Consider the following 15,172-nt stretch of genomic DNA (forward strand, 5'->3'; position numbering starts at 1 on the left):
GCAAAAGTTGCACGAGTTCGGATTTGGAGGCGGCCTCTTTAGCTCTTACCTGATGGGTCGCTACCAACGTGTAACCGGGCTGGGCCGAAACCTCTGATCCTCTGCCTGTCAGCTCCGGAGTACCTCAGGGCTCCATTTTAACCCTGATGTTACTAGTTTCTCATCTATGTAAATAAATTGCCCGATTTGGTCCTAACGAGCCATGTTGTCATGTTTGCTGATGACACAAAAATATATAAACAAATTAAGTCTCAGGAAGATGCTGCGTACCTATAAGCTGACTTGCTTGCTGGCTAGTTGACAAACACCACACTTACAGCTGCCGGGCTGGGATTTTCATTTCTTAAAGCCTTGCTCGCTGGCAGTGAAGAGCGGGTATTTTTTTCCCAGGAACGTTAAATAGTAACCAAGATTGACGTAGGGACACTCAGCTAGTGTTTAGTGTAACATACGATTAATTTCCTTAAAAGGGTTGTTGGGTACTCCTATTTATTGCTAATAGTAATCTATCGCTAGTTTTCTTATTTCATTATTTTTTATTTTTGTAGTTGTTTTTAGAGGGCCACAAGTTAATCAGTAATTGTAGTTACTGTCACGTGTTACCCTCGTAAAATAAAGTCACTTACTTACTTACTTACTTACATGTCTCAAGTAAACCAAACACCTCATTGAGCAAAGTGCCTCTAGCAAGTCATGCATCTCAAGCAGGAGCGTAAGTAAAGCATTTCGAGTACGTAAAGTATCTCAAGTTAGTCAAGCAGTACAAGCAAGCCACATAACTCAAGTATTGTGGAGAGCGAATCATGTGAAGACTATGCGGAGTTTTCAGGAAGGAGACTATTTGGTCCCCTAACCTGAGGTATGTGCCCGCGGTTCTCGCTTGCTTGCACTCCTATGAGAGAAGATTGGTAGTGAGAACCAGCAGGCCTTGCGCGACGCCATATTACCCCCAGCAGCGCCAAGCTCTTTCTCTTCTTCCCTCGTGTTCAAAATGAAAGTTCGCGGAGAGGTAACTAAGATTAAAATTTGCCGGCTTAATATACTTTATAGCGGCAAGAGACTACTTGTTTTACCGAGAGTAGAGCGTCAACTTACTAGTGCTTTCATTTTTGTCATTTTTCGTTGAATTTATGGTTCATTCCGCGTACAATTTCGGTCTCTTCGAAGGCCGATTCCAGATAGAAACTTATATGTGTTCAACATTGCGACACGTTCTCACACTAAATATTTCTTGCCATATTTTAATTTTTATATTAAATTGTACCAGAGGCGTAAAAAGCTTCGTTAAATGAAAGTTTGCTAGACATTTAAAATTCTGATTATATACAGTCGCCGCTAAATCGCCGTACTCATACTCGTCGCGATCGATTCAGATGTTTTGAAGGCAACTGATAAACCTCTTACCTTAGTTTTAATAGTTAGTTATTTGAACGTCTTAACACTGCTCTGATTTTGCTTTGGTGTAATTGGTGTTTTCTTTCCAATGTTATAAAATTGTATAATTATATTTATAGTTGCATGTTGCATAGACTGTAGTATAACAGGAACACTAAAAGAATAGTTGCTATATATTTGGGATCGCTGGCTTTTCAGTGTTTTAAAATTGCAACAAGACTGGGATTCGGTGAAAGAAACATAATGTTATGTTTTATGCCTGGTGAATAAATGGTAGATGAATTTTTTCAGTCAATGACACAGGTATACATGTAGTCTATCATTATTCACCAGGCTTAAACCTAACATCACATTTCTTTTAAGGATGATTTAGTCGGTACAACTTTTGCCTACGACTGTTGAATGCGATTTGTAGAGTGCGCGCTGCTTGGGTCATGCAAAAAATTGCCCACAACTCTCGTCATTCGACATTGCCTTAACCTACGATTGCCATAGGATTTAAAAACATGTTTTAAAATCCTTGACATTTTTTGTGACATACACGACAGTCATAGGCGAGTTGTAGGTTTGATTTGCATGAAACAATTTGTGTCATAGACCTGTCGTAAGCCTGTCGCATGCAACAAAGTTATACCGTGTAAATCGCCCTTTACACATACATGTATCTACTCATCAACATTCAAATCCTAACAGTGGGTGTTTGTCACACGAACCTAGTTTAACGGTTTTAGCTCACAGAAGTCTCCTGTAGCCCAGGGGTTGAACAGCCGAACTAGTAACTGGCACCCAAGGCTAATGTTTTAGCTCACTAGCCCAGTAGCTAGTAACAGGTCTGATTTCACTAGCCAAAACAAAATTTATACTAGCCACTGTGTCACTGCCTTGTTTTATGAAAAGGGGATGGAGGGAAGTCAGACATCTTTTATTAGATATGCAATAATTATTAAGAAAAATCTCCCACAACTGTAAAGATTTTTTCACTGTTTAGAAATTGTATTGTTTCCAATTGAAATTTCAAATTGACATTTGTATACTACACAAAAAGTGACCTACTGTAACATAGGTCTTGTTTTCTTGGTTTGCTTTTGAATAATTTGCATCTTTGTTTTCTGTGCAGCACTGCAGTGCTTTACAATTTTTACTAGCTAAAATAGCTAGTGATAGCACAAAACCTATTAGCCAAAATTTAAATTTTTACCAGTCTGTGGCAAGTTGTCTACCATTAGTCTCAAACCCTGAATATACACAGTCACCAGAACTACAATACATTTATATATAAACAAAAATGTAACATAGAAATTCAATTAGCAAAAGGTTGGGAGTCAGGCAAATCTACTTAAAATTACATCATAGACTTTTTTCGTAGTTCTAAGCTCTCACTTGGATAATACTATCTTAACTTTATTGTGTTGTGTTTGATCTCAATTTCAGGTCAAAGAATATGAAATCATTGGCAGGGCGCTGCCAAGTGAGAAGAACCCCTCTCCACCACTCTACAAAATGAGGATTTTTGGCCCTGACGAGGTTGTAGCCAAATCTAAATACTGGTATTTTTGTTCCAAGTTAAAGAAGATCAAGAAATCGAATGGAGAGATTGTTTCTTGTAAACGGGTATGTACCGCCAGCGTAAAACTGTGAACATGAACGTAGAGTAACTGTCATGTTTTTATACCACATGCTCAGAGTTTATTTATTTATACAGGAGCATCTGATTTAGCTAATAAGAAGCTAGTTTAAACAGAGTCCTGATTAAATAATAAATAGACTCTAGGGTAAAATCCAATACAACAGATCACACTACAACAGTACTTAACAATTAGATTATGGGCTCAAAATTGCTATCGCATGATAGTTGATGAGGGTGAAGCCCAAATCAACTATCACGTGATAGAAATTGAGAGTGAATAATCTAATTGTATTAGTATAAATCTACTAGTCGTTCAAAACTTAACAATAAATCCTCTTCACAGACACCTCGAAAACGCGAAGAAGCGGCCGCCGTTTTGTTGACAACCGCACATTACTAGGCTACTCACTCTACTCACTATCTACAACAGAATAGATAGTGAGTAGCGTAGCCAATAAGAGAACAGCATTCGTGATAGAACGCTAGTAGATTTATACTAATATTAAATAGATCATACGATAGGTCAAAGAAACTGAATTCACTGGTGCTTGAAAAATTGCTTCGCAAGTGATTTAAACTTGTAGATAGAGTCTGTGTGCTTGTTTGCTGACAGATTTACGAGAAGAAGCCCCTGCAGATCAAGAACTTTGGTGTTTGGTTGCGCTATGACTCTCGCAGTGGAACCCATAACATGTACCGGGAGTACCGTGACATGACTGTGGCTGGTGCTGTTACATCTTGTTGTAAGTAATAAAATGAGTGCACAAGCATATGAAACATATGTTTACTATCAGATTTGTGTGTGTTTGGATAGTAACAACAACAACTTAAGACCAGAAGTGTAAGTGATAGAAACCAACGTTTCAGTGCATCTTGCGCCATTATCAAGGTTACATAATTAGTGATAAAAAAGGTGGTTTGTGAATAGGCTAAGTTGAAAGCGAATTTGCATAGAAATGTGCTAAGTGCCAAGTGCCAATTTGCTTATCTATGCAAATTTGCTTTCAACTAAGCCTATTCACAAACTGCCTTTTTTATCATTAATTATGTAACCTTGATAATGGCACAAGATGCACTGAAACGTCGGTTTCTATCACTTACATTTCTTGTCTCATGTATTTCCAAATCGTTTCTATAACAACAACTTTATTGGATAAATAATAAAATAACATACAGTCAACTCTCGTCTTGTGGACACCTCGCTGTTGCGGACACCCCAATAATACGGACAGCAGCTGAATCTGCGGCAAAAATAAGTTACAGATGTTTGACTGAAATAAATTCCCGTTATTACAGACTCTCACCATTAAGGACACTGATTCTGGGTCCCAAGGGTGTCCGTAATAAAGGGAGTTGACTGTACAGAGACTTGAGAACGCACAGGTAGCTATCAAGCTATTCAAGGCGAGTTCAAGGAAAGGAAGAAAAAAGAATAGTGTTAAGCATAGTCACATATTGTACATAATTATATTGTAAAGCGAGCAAATCATGTGAGTGCATGCAAAGATTGTCTCTCACAAGGAAAATAAGGGACTGTTCATAGTCAGTCTACTTTCCTCTTTCCTTTCTTTTCTGTTTTGCATCATTCCAGGCCTTTTCCTAGCCATAAAACCTATGATTCTGTGTCCTTTCACAAAAAGCACCCCAGTTTCCATTGGCCGCCTTTACAAACATTTGGGTAGATATAAGATATATGTATCTTCTTTGATTTTCTCTTATAATGTGTGAGAATTTTGTCAGGCTGCTGCCGACTTTGGCAAGCTCTGACACTTCAAAACTTATTGAGACTCTTGCACTGGGACTAGATTGTGGCACTTTGTTGAACAAAAGAAACATGGGGTTTTTTCCTCCAGCATGGTGAATGATCACTGTCAAAGTAGGCTTGGATTCCACTTGTACTAGCCATGGATTTCTCTGGTGCCTAGCTGTTATCAATATCGCTGGCATACCCCTAGACACATTGCTTGTCTAAACGCACAGTTGGATGGTTGATGGAGTTTGTAAATGCTTATAATTATCTGACCATCTTTTAATGCATAGATCGTGACATGGCTGCCAGGCATCGTGCACGTGGATCTAGCATTCAGATCATGAAAGTTGATGTGATTCCTGCCAGCAAATGCAGAAGGCCACATGTCAAGCAGCTGCATGTAAGTGTTATATGTGAACTTTTAAGAGATAAGTTTGTATGGATAGTGTAGTTCTATGTTCTGGCTTAGTCATACTAAAGCCAGCCTCTGGAGCTCAGAAATTGCTTTTTAAACATAATATTTAGAATTGACTAAAGCCAGGTAATTATCCCAAGTTAATCTGTCAAAGTATTAATAACTTCAATCATCACTCAAATTTCAGATGTGGAAAAGAATATATTGTTGAAATGTAACAGTTGTTTCATAATTAATTTGTCAACTCTGTCAATAGACCAGTTTTAGCCTTAAGGCCTCATCCAAAAAATTCACTAGTGCCTTTATAATATAGAGGCATTAGTTAATATTATTTGAAAATTTGTGTGCTTGGCCTTGCATCCACACTAAAACAATAACAAAATGCCAATTGTTTTCACCAAAAAATGTTCTCCAGATTGGAAATTTTGCAAACGGAGCCCTAGTGTATTATACAGTGAGAATGGAGGCTTTTAAAAACATTGTTGCACAAAATGACACAAATATGATGGTGCATCTGTTTGTTGTGTGTACTGATGGTTGTAACCTTTACATGTACTGTGCATGTACTTGTTGTATATGAGCACACTCCAGCATTTTACTATGGGTGGGGCAAAACACTACAAAGACCTTGTTGTGGGCGCAAAAACTTTTGATGTGTTTTCAGTTAAGCGAGAACAGGGTGTTTTGAAAACACATTAGTATGCGGGCAGCCCAAGCTGGATGGCAATGTTTTAATCAAAACTCTGCATTGAGTGTAGGGAACAGATTTCAGGCATGACTTTGTCTTTGTGTCAAGGTGAAAATCTGTGGAAAGTGGTTTGAAAGGAAAAGTATGGAAGAGGTGTTTTAGGAATGTCAGTGTGTGGTTGAATTCTCTGTATGTTTACTGTCGTATCTGTGTGTTTTTACAGAATTCAAAGATCAAGTTCCCTCTGCCGCATCGTATCATCAAGTCTCATTACAAGTCCAAATTTGTGGCCAAGCGTCCCAACACATTCTTTTAAAGATGATGTGAAATAGCACTGGGAAGCAAAAAATAAATTGATCTGTTAACACAATACTTTCTGTGTTCTTATTTTACCTTTAATAGTGCAGTTTAGTTCTAAGCAACATGTGCCTTGTTATTGAAAAAGTGGATAAAGATGAAGTGGTTTAACGCATCAGCCAGTGGCATTCCATTTGTTGTTTAGGGATTTATCCACTGTTTCAAGTCATATTCTTTATGTACAGTTATTATTTTTTTTGCATCGTTATAACTTGTGGTTTTACTGAAAAACTTCAGTAGAAGATTAAAACTAATATACGATGTTTCGACGTTACATTCATCATTATCAAGGCAAAGTGACTGTCACTTTGCCTTGATGGAAATAACATCGAAACGTCAGACAGCATTAGTTTTAATTTTTATTTTTTTTTTTGCAGTCTGCAAAATCTCTTTCAACAAGGTAGACTTTACAGCCAGAGATGCATCCATCTGATTTCAAGTCTGGCTGATTTGAGAGAGATCAGACAGTTCAATCTGCCGCACAAAAGATGACAACATGTACATTTACGCATGATTCTTAGCGTGCGCAAAACCCTTAATACGTTCATAACAGGAATGTTCTAAAACTGTAGCATACACAATGGTGTGAGTGCTGGGAGAAATTTCACCAAACATTTGGCTTTCTTTGTGCCTGTTTAATGTGTTAGGTTCGCAAAATATTGTTGTAAAATGTACAGCCACCATCTTTTCCTGTAGGGTGAACAGTACAAGCCGTAATACTTCCAAACCCTGATTAAGAATAATGTTGTTGGTTTTGGTGGGATGCGATGAAACGGGCAAAATCAATGCAAGTGAGGGGCTGTTTACATGGAGGGAGGAAGATCCTAGAACTAGGAAGATCCGAGAAGGTGGAAAAACTTTTCGTTTGCTTTACATGCAGAAATTTCGGCCGAAGTGTTACCAAGTGGAGACGGAAAAGAAGGATAACTATCGGCCTTGAGGAGCTGAACACCCAGCTGCCGCCATGTTTGTTCTTTTTGTCCCTAGTACTAGGATCTTTCTAGCGAAGGTAGTTTACATGGTTCTAGGATCTTCCTATCTCTCAGCTAGGAAGTTCCTATCTCTAGAAAGATCCTAGCACTAGGGCCAAGTACAACTTTTTGCATGTTAACTGAATAGAGAAAACATATGGCGCTAGGATGATCCGCCCTCTAGGATCTTCCTAGTGCTAGGATCTTCCTACCTCCATGGAAACAGCCCCTAAATGTTTACGCACCTGCCTGATCCTCACCCCCACACCCACCCCTCCAAGTTGCAAACAGGGTCCACAGTGCACTGGCCAATCCTTTAACTACCAGCAGATCAACCTTGCTCCCCAGGGTCTCTCCATCTTTATTTCTCAGAAAGGGGACCAGAAAGGGAGGATCGGAGCTACCTTTTTTGTCACTATATGGGTGAGATAGGTCATTCACTGTGGCTGCCAGTTTAACGATATTCCGTTTTCCTCTTGATACTGGTGTGACCTTCTGTTTGAGTAATGCAAAGCTTTATATTTTTCAAAACAAAAATCTAAATCGTAAATTGAATAATCATTTGCGTGACTTTGGAGCCTGGGAACGAGTTCGGATAACACATCTCACAAACTTTATATCGCGGGGAATTTCACAGAGAAACGTTAACCTCCCTCGTTATAACTTGGAAAACGAACTCCATTAAAAGCTGATTCATTTATCGTCAAAATCGTTTATTTTTATAGGCTTTTTTGATTGATCAAAGCCGACACAAAATCAGCTGCTGTAAAGCATTGAACCGACCGAAAAAAAGGGGAGAACCTGAGGCGGGTCCAAAGGTGTTTTTGTGGGTCATTCAAGGTGACTCCGTGCGTTTATATTTTGTTCGCCATGTAAATTTCATTTTGATTGAGCGTGAAGAAAATACCGGCGATATGTTTTCGTTGAGAGCTAGCAAGCAAATTCTAAGGGTTTGTAATGTCGTGAACACGCCATTTCTTCGCTGTTTCCTTCACACGTCGAAGCCAAGCTCGACTTTCGCCAAGGATCTTTTTCTTGGTCGTATTAACAAGGTAGGGGAAGACTTTTTCCAGTTTTTGAAATCGGTAATGTTTTGTCGTAACAAGCATTTATAGCTTGCCCTATATTGTGCTCATCTGAAAGTAAGGAAACAACTTTAAAAATTAGAATATTAGCAGGTAAAAGAAATTGCAATATATATATAGCGTTAACATATCACTGTGAAGTATTGTTGTCAAGCTTAAATTTTTTCACGTGGTACGTAATAAATTGGTGATACTTAAGTTACAAACGGAGGAAAAAAGTCTTCATAGTAAATTTTTGTCACTGACTTTATTTACAACAAGGGATCAAAGAATAAAAATTTATTCAATTTGAAATCATAGAACATCTATGAAACTTCTGTAAGGTTACCTGCTAGAAAAGTAATCTTAAATAAAATCATGATGTTCAAGCGTACGATGAACAAGTGAAAATAGTTTCCTAACTTCCCTTTGAGTGGAACGTCTAGTCTATGTACAGTTGCCAACCAGCAGAGTATGGCATGAAGGCCAAAAATGTAGCCTGCGAATACAGCTGCCTCTCATCATCCCGGTCCCCGAGGGGCGTTAGTGATGAGAGGCGGCTGTATTCGCAGGCTACCAAAAATGGTGATTCATTTGGTTAATGATGACGATGATGACAATGATGATGGTTGTTATGGAGATGGTAATGGCACGGCTGGTAGTGGTTGTGTGATGGTACTTGTACTCAGAGGGTGGTCTCCACTTTATAATTTCATCATGTATTTTTGCTTGCCTGTGATTGGACAAAATGCATCAAAATGGGTTAAAAACTCAGGGTCACAAATTTTACCATTTGGGTTGGAAATATTAAATAAATTGAGTGTAACTGTATTTACACATACATCTATCTTCTCACCTGAAACTGGAAATTGTGAGCCTTTACAATGTAAAGTAGGTAACTAAAACTGTTGTTCGATATGTAATTATTATTATTATTATTATTATTATTATTATTATTATTATTATTATTATTATTATTATTATTATTATTATTATTATTTAACACAATCCGTGTCCATATACACCCAACCTGAGTTGAGTTGTGATCTATAAATCCAGACAATTTGACTCACCAGAACTCAGGTTGCAAAATCTTAAGGCTGCAAGATGAGCCTTTATGGAATTGATTTGAAGCATGTGCTTGTGGTAGGTCATTCATCTAACAATGACGAACCTTGTTCCCGTGAGTCAAATTGACTTCATCCTCTAGACGATTCAACTAATTTCGGGTGTATTGGACAACCCTCGTGTAACGTAGCACTTCAGATGCAGATCAAGCTCTGGCTGACTGAGCATGGGTAGCCTTGGGAATTTGCAGGCTATATGTCAGTGATGTATTGTGGTCTGAGTTTGGGTTAGGGTTTAAAGACCTAAAAAATTTATTTAGATGCCATTCAGGCAGTGGAGGTAGTGCCGATGATGATGATGATGATGATGATGATGATGATGATGATGACGATGATGATGATGATGATGATCAATGCATTTCAGTTATCTTGTTTTATCATAGGAGAAAGTTTTTCCTTTTCCGGAACCTTTGAACGAAGAGCAGCTGTCAACTCTGAACATGCTTGTTGAACCCGTAGAGAAGTATTTTGAGGAAAAAGGTACTGGAATGAATGTATATGTTGAGATATGTCCAGAAATGCATGCTAATGAGATTCATGAACTGTATGATAGACACCACAAGGTGTCCCCTAACCTTAATTCTCACTAAAGCACACATAATTCTGTCAAACATGAAAGTCATCATGATATGAAACGACAAAAGGCCTGTTTTATATGAAGTACCCAAATTCAGGGTAACAGGTGCCTTTCTGGACTGATAAGTGTATATGTTAGTCATTGAAGAAAAAATGTATACAAATGTTCCAGTATACTTACATGATTGTGTTTCTAAGGCTGTCTTACTTTTCGTGTCATATTTTTATAACGATAAATAATTATGATTTGTTAAAAAACTGTTGGCAAGCTGTCTTTGTCAGTCAGAAATTATTGGTGTCATATAAGTGGCAGGAGTGTTCAGAATAACAAAGCTTTTCCAAGATATTTATTATATCTCTGAAGTTAGTCGGTTGTGCAGGAAAGGAACAACTTTCAGTGGAAATACGGCCAGCAAAATTGGCCAATCTGACACCACGCATTCTAACTGAGAGACATAATAAAAAATCAACGTGACATACATGATATGTTTTCTTTGCACACTCAGTCCATTAAAGCTTCAAATGTGGTGATATGCATATACCTGCCAACTCTCATGCATTATGCGTGAGTCTCACGCCTGCAGACTAAAGACATCAATCTCACGCATCAAGGACAATTTCTCACGCCTGACTTACAAATCCGGACGAGTTGTCCTTTTACACGATTAATGACAAAAATTCAATTAAATTTCCCCTGGAAGGGCGCTTAATGTTGACGTTGTGTCCTAACTGTATTACAACAAACTAAAATGTTTGCAAAAGCTTTCAAACGTCTACAATCCGTTCAAATCAGAAGTGTTCAAAGGTCGGAAAATAGTTGAAAATCTGCGGAAGTGGCTGGGACGTTTTCGGAAATCCCAGTCATGACGAGACGAAAATCTCATGTATTTGACTCCGAAAAAGTTGGCAGGTATATGTATGCATCTACACCAAGCGATAAGTAAGTGTTTATTAGTTAAGTATACAGTCATAGCGCAAGACAGTGTAAACCATACGCTGAGTTTTAATGTGCAGTTCCAGAAAAAAATCCATACCCACCCCATGGAAGGTTATTGGAAATTCCTAGGGGGAGGGTGTCTAAGGAGTCAAAATTTTAGAAGCAAAGTATGAAGCTAAACTGGAATTTCCTTGGGGAATAGGGGGTGCAAAACAAAAAACCTTCCATGGGGAGAGTATGGATAATATTATTGGTCTTAAATCCTGGGGGGGTAGACTCTCATTTGAAAGGGGCAGGGATGCTCGTCAAAAATTTTGAATTAAACCCCTTAAGGAGACCAAATATCTGGGCATGGCCCGAGCTGTTTTTGACCCCTAAAAGAGACCATTTTAAAACAGACATAAAAAATACAGCGACATTTCGTGTGCAACCCTAAACGAGACCTTCACGGCTAAATATAATGGTGTTTTGCCCAGAACACCTTAAGTGAGACCAACATCCAAAATTTACAGTCCTAAATGGGACGACAAGCATCAACGCCCCTTTCATTTGAGAGTCCCCCCCCCCCCCCAACCCCGGGTCTTAAATTTGCACTTTGCTTGGATGACTTAATTATACTCACCAAAGCTATAAAATTTTCTTATAATTCACAGTGGATTCAGCCCAGATTGACAAAGATGCTAAAATCCCTCAGGATGTTTTGCAAGGACTGAGGGAACTTGGGTTGTTTGGTCTTCAGATCCCAGAGGAGTATGGTGGGATATTTCTACATCTGAATTTTATTAGGAGTGATTGAAATGAGAACAGTGTTTTAATTACAAACTTTATGGGAACTCAACAAACTCGAAAAATTGTTGTCAACAGCTTAATTTCCATTTTTGGTCTTAATTAAAATGTTGTTCAGATAACCAAATACCACTTAATGTGAATGGCCAAGTTAGGTTCGGGAAATTATTAGAATTTAAATGCGCGTGAAATTATTTCCTAATTTCACTCGTCACCATTTGATTGCACATATACTAATAATAAATAATAAAAATACCAGTAAATAGGAGTTTCTGAGTGGCTCTTTCATCCCGGGGTCTTTCATCCACTGTCTCCAGGTCAAATTGGAATTTGGAAATGTTGGTTTAAAAATATCGTGGAAGGAGAAAAACCGGAGAATCCAGAGAAAAACCTTCGGAGCAGGAACATAAGAGCCAGCAACAAACTCATCTCACATGTGGTGTCGACTCCGGGAATTGAACCCAGGCCACATTGGTGGGATGCAAGTGCTTTCACCACTATGTCATCCCTGATCCCCTTTTTACTGTTGATGATCATTTCCTTTATTCTCCTAACCTGTATGTTTGATCAAGCAGTGATATTGTAAGGAGAAATTTGATGCTGATCACTATTAAGACTTAAAGGGTTTTATAAACTTAGCATACTTTACTCTTTTTTTTTTGGCTGAAAAACGATCTGATGCATTGGTGAATTATTGTTGTTGCTGTTGGGTTTCAGGCGGTCTTGGTCTTCTAAACACTAACTATGCTCGAGTTTGTGAAGCTTTCTCTGTAGATGCCAGCATTACAGTGACTCTAATGGCCCATCAGTCAATTGGTTTAAAGGTTTGTGAATACTATTTTAATCTGTAGATTATTTAATATGTATCAGTCATTTCCAGCTCTGTCAATCTCCCCCGCCCCTCCCCACCCAGGCCAGCCCCTGGGGAGGACAAACGAGCCATTAAAATGCCAGGCAGTACCAATAATGGTATATTCATTCTCATCAGACATAAATCTTCTCCATTTAATAAAATTATGTATTTTATTCTTTGAAGTAATCTATATAAATATTCCCATACAGGTACTGTTATAGTCCTCAGGTAGAATATATTTTTCCTTGGAGATATAACCCCCTTGAGAGGTTATGTACCTCCTGGATATTATATTCACTCATTGTGGAAATGGAGCAGGAACGTATTTGGGAGGATGGGGGGGGGGGGGGGTGAGGGAGCCACAGTCCCCCTTTCTTCTTATCTCTTTAAAAAGTTGTTGTAACCATCTTTCACATGGTATTATGCAATCAATCATTTTAAAAAATCCCCTTAAGGATGATGCCTACCTTTGCTACTGCACATACATTCTGTGCATCTGCACCTACTAACACAGGGATATTTTCACGCAGTTTGAAACTATTCAGAGAAAGCAGAACTTTGCCAGCGCTCTCGATATCCAAAAAGAAAATTGGGGGTAACCATGCATTTTCAGAGATAATAAAGTTTCAATTATACGAAGAAAAAAAAGCCAAACATTGCTTTGTATTTTACTGCTTTTTTGGATTATTACGGCTAAATTATAATCCCTGATAAATGCGTGATTACCCCCAATTTTCTTTTTCGATTCCAACAGCCCTTGCTAAAATCTGCTTTTCCCACATAGTGATAAACCACGTAAAAATACTTTGGTATTATTTAGTCCTTCTTCCTAAGCCTTAATGCATAGCAGAATTTGTATGAATGTGAATTTTTTTTTCATTGTGCTTGAAGGGAGGGGGTGGCTCTTGCATTCTCCCTACAATTTCTTGGCCCCTCTTTCTGGATTTTCTGGATCTTCGCCTGTGGAGTGCAAGACTGGCTCATGTGTGTAAATCCATGCTCTGTAGTTGACGCTTCAAATGAGTCTCATGTGTTTTCCTCTCTCTGAGATGTTTTCTTCAATTTAAACCGAAAAAAAACATTAATGGCTGTTTGTAGTCAATACTTATTGCAGCAATATTTCATGTACCAGGGCATTCTCATTTGTGGAAATGATGAACAGAAAAGGAGGTACCTACCCAGATTAGCCTCTGGTGAACACATTGCCGCATTTTGTCTTACGGAACCATCAAGGTAATATCAAATAAGAAACAACGTCATGACAAGGATGCAGTATACAGTATTTCTCAAACTCATTTATTTAATAATTCATCAAGCCAAAACAAAGCAAATCACTACCGTGAAGGAGGTTTAGAAAATGTGATCTTAATTATCATAAAATTTTGTGAACTTTTGCTTCGAATTTCTCCAAGAATTATCAATAGTTTGAGAAGCTATATCAAACACTCGAAAGGGTGTTTCCTCCTATTTCCAAACACCTCGAAGTTGGTTAAAAAATCTCAGCTGCACCTCGTTTTTCCAACCTACTTCTGTGTTTGGAAATCGGAGGAAATACTCTCCCTCGTGTTTGATATATTATGTAATTGACATCACTTAGAGTTAAGTGCAAATTATTAGCTTAATTGACTTGTTTATTTGATTCGCCTTTGCAGTGGAAGCGATGCTGCGTCCATCCAGACAAGAGCTACATTAAGTGATGATGGCAAACACTTTCTTCTCAATGGCTCAAAGGTTACTAATCAATTTTTTTTAGTCAAATCAGTATGCAAAAATTCATTAAAACCAGACAGCATCTAGAATAGAAAGAATCATGCAAGCCAGGCTTATCACGTTTCCAAAAGGTAGAGAAGGTATTGTAACTAAAGACATTTATTCAATAATGATAAAAAAAATTACTGACCCATAGCAAATAGTTTTTCGGAACAAATTATTTCAAATGTTATCCCAACGTGAAATAGAACGAAAGTTAAACCAAATAAGTGCATTTAGACTAATATTTAGGCAATAAATGCAAGGAAACGGTGGTTTGTTTCAGTAATATTTCGATATAAAACTTGAAGGCCAGCAGAGAACTCTGCTTATTCTCATGACAGTTTTTCTCTTTTTGTTTTTTACTTATTTCCTTCTCACATGCCTATTGATGCTAATTTACCACCCTTTTAGTATTTAAACTTTAGCTACCGCATTGTCACCTAGTCTGACGATGATATAGAATTATATCGAAATATTACTGAAACAAACCACCGTTTCCTTGCATTTATTGCCTAAATATTAGTCTAAACGCACTTATTCGGTTTAACTTTCATTCTATTTCTCCTGAAATTATCAGCCGGTAATGGTTTATCCCAACGCCTTCTTCAGTTGTTTGATTTTGTTGTCTCATACTGTAAGTTGTTAAATCAGGTTGGGCCATGATTTTTATCAAACACATGTTTATAATTATTTAATTGATTTTCCTCCAATTTGTTTCAAATAGAAAATAAATGACTTTTATTTACTGTCGCACATGGAACTGGCTAGCTCAGAAAACCACCACAAACCGCATAATATCAAGCCAAAGTTTAATGATTATTCGATCTAAAAGAAATACATTTATAATTCGCAATCAGAACAAACGCAAATAAAT

General features: G+C 37.9%; 2 protein-coding genes across 2 annotated transcripts in view; both read left to right on the forward strand.

Annotated features, from left to right (window-relative positions):
- Positions 1-921: 921 nt before the first annotated feature.
- On the forward strand, positions 922-6,245 carry LOC146475817 (large ribosomal subunit protein eL20-like). Its single transcript, XM_085115499.1, has 5 exons — positions 922-1,009; positions 2,827-3,006; positions 3,636-3,765; positions 5,063-5,172; positions 6,099-6,245. The coding sequence occupies exons 1-5, from the start codon at positions 992-994 to the stop codon at positions 6,189-6,191; spliced, it is 531 nt and encodes a 176-aa protein (XP_084971625.1). The 5' UTR covers positions 922-991; the 3' UTR covers positions 6,192-6,245.
- Positions 6,246-7,872: 1,627 nt separating this feature from the next.
- Positions 7,873-15,172, forward strand: part of LOC146475818 (complex I assembly factor ACAD9, mitochondrial-like) — a 48,745-nt gene continuing 41,445 nt past the window's right edge. Inside the window, exons 1-6 of the mRNA XM_085115511.1 lie at positions 7,873-8,255; positions 9,778-9,874; positions 11,561-11,662; positions 12,411-12,517; positions 13,679-13,779; positions 14,199-14,277. Of these exons, the coding sequence (XP_084971637.1) occupies positions 8,118-8,255; positions 9,778-9,874; positions 11,561-11,662; positions 12,411-12,517; positions 13,679-13,779; positions 14,199-14,277 (624 nt within the window). The 5' untranslated portion in view covers positions 7,873-8,117. The remainder of the gene's footprint in view (positions 8,256-9,777; positions 9,875-11,560; positions 11,663-12,410; positions 12,518-13,678; positions 13,780-14,198; positions 14,278-15,172) is intronic.

Source organism: Pavona decussata, unplaced genomic scaffold (assembly GCF_977016875.1).
Source record: "Pavona decussata unplaced genomic scaffold, jaPavDecu1.1 SCAFFOLD_83, whole genome shotgun sequence".
Classification (NCBI taxonomy): Eukaryota; Metazoa; Cnidaria; class Anthozoa; order Scleractinia; family Agariciidae; genus Pavona; species Pavona decussata.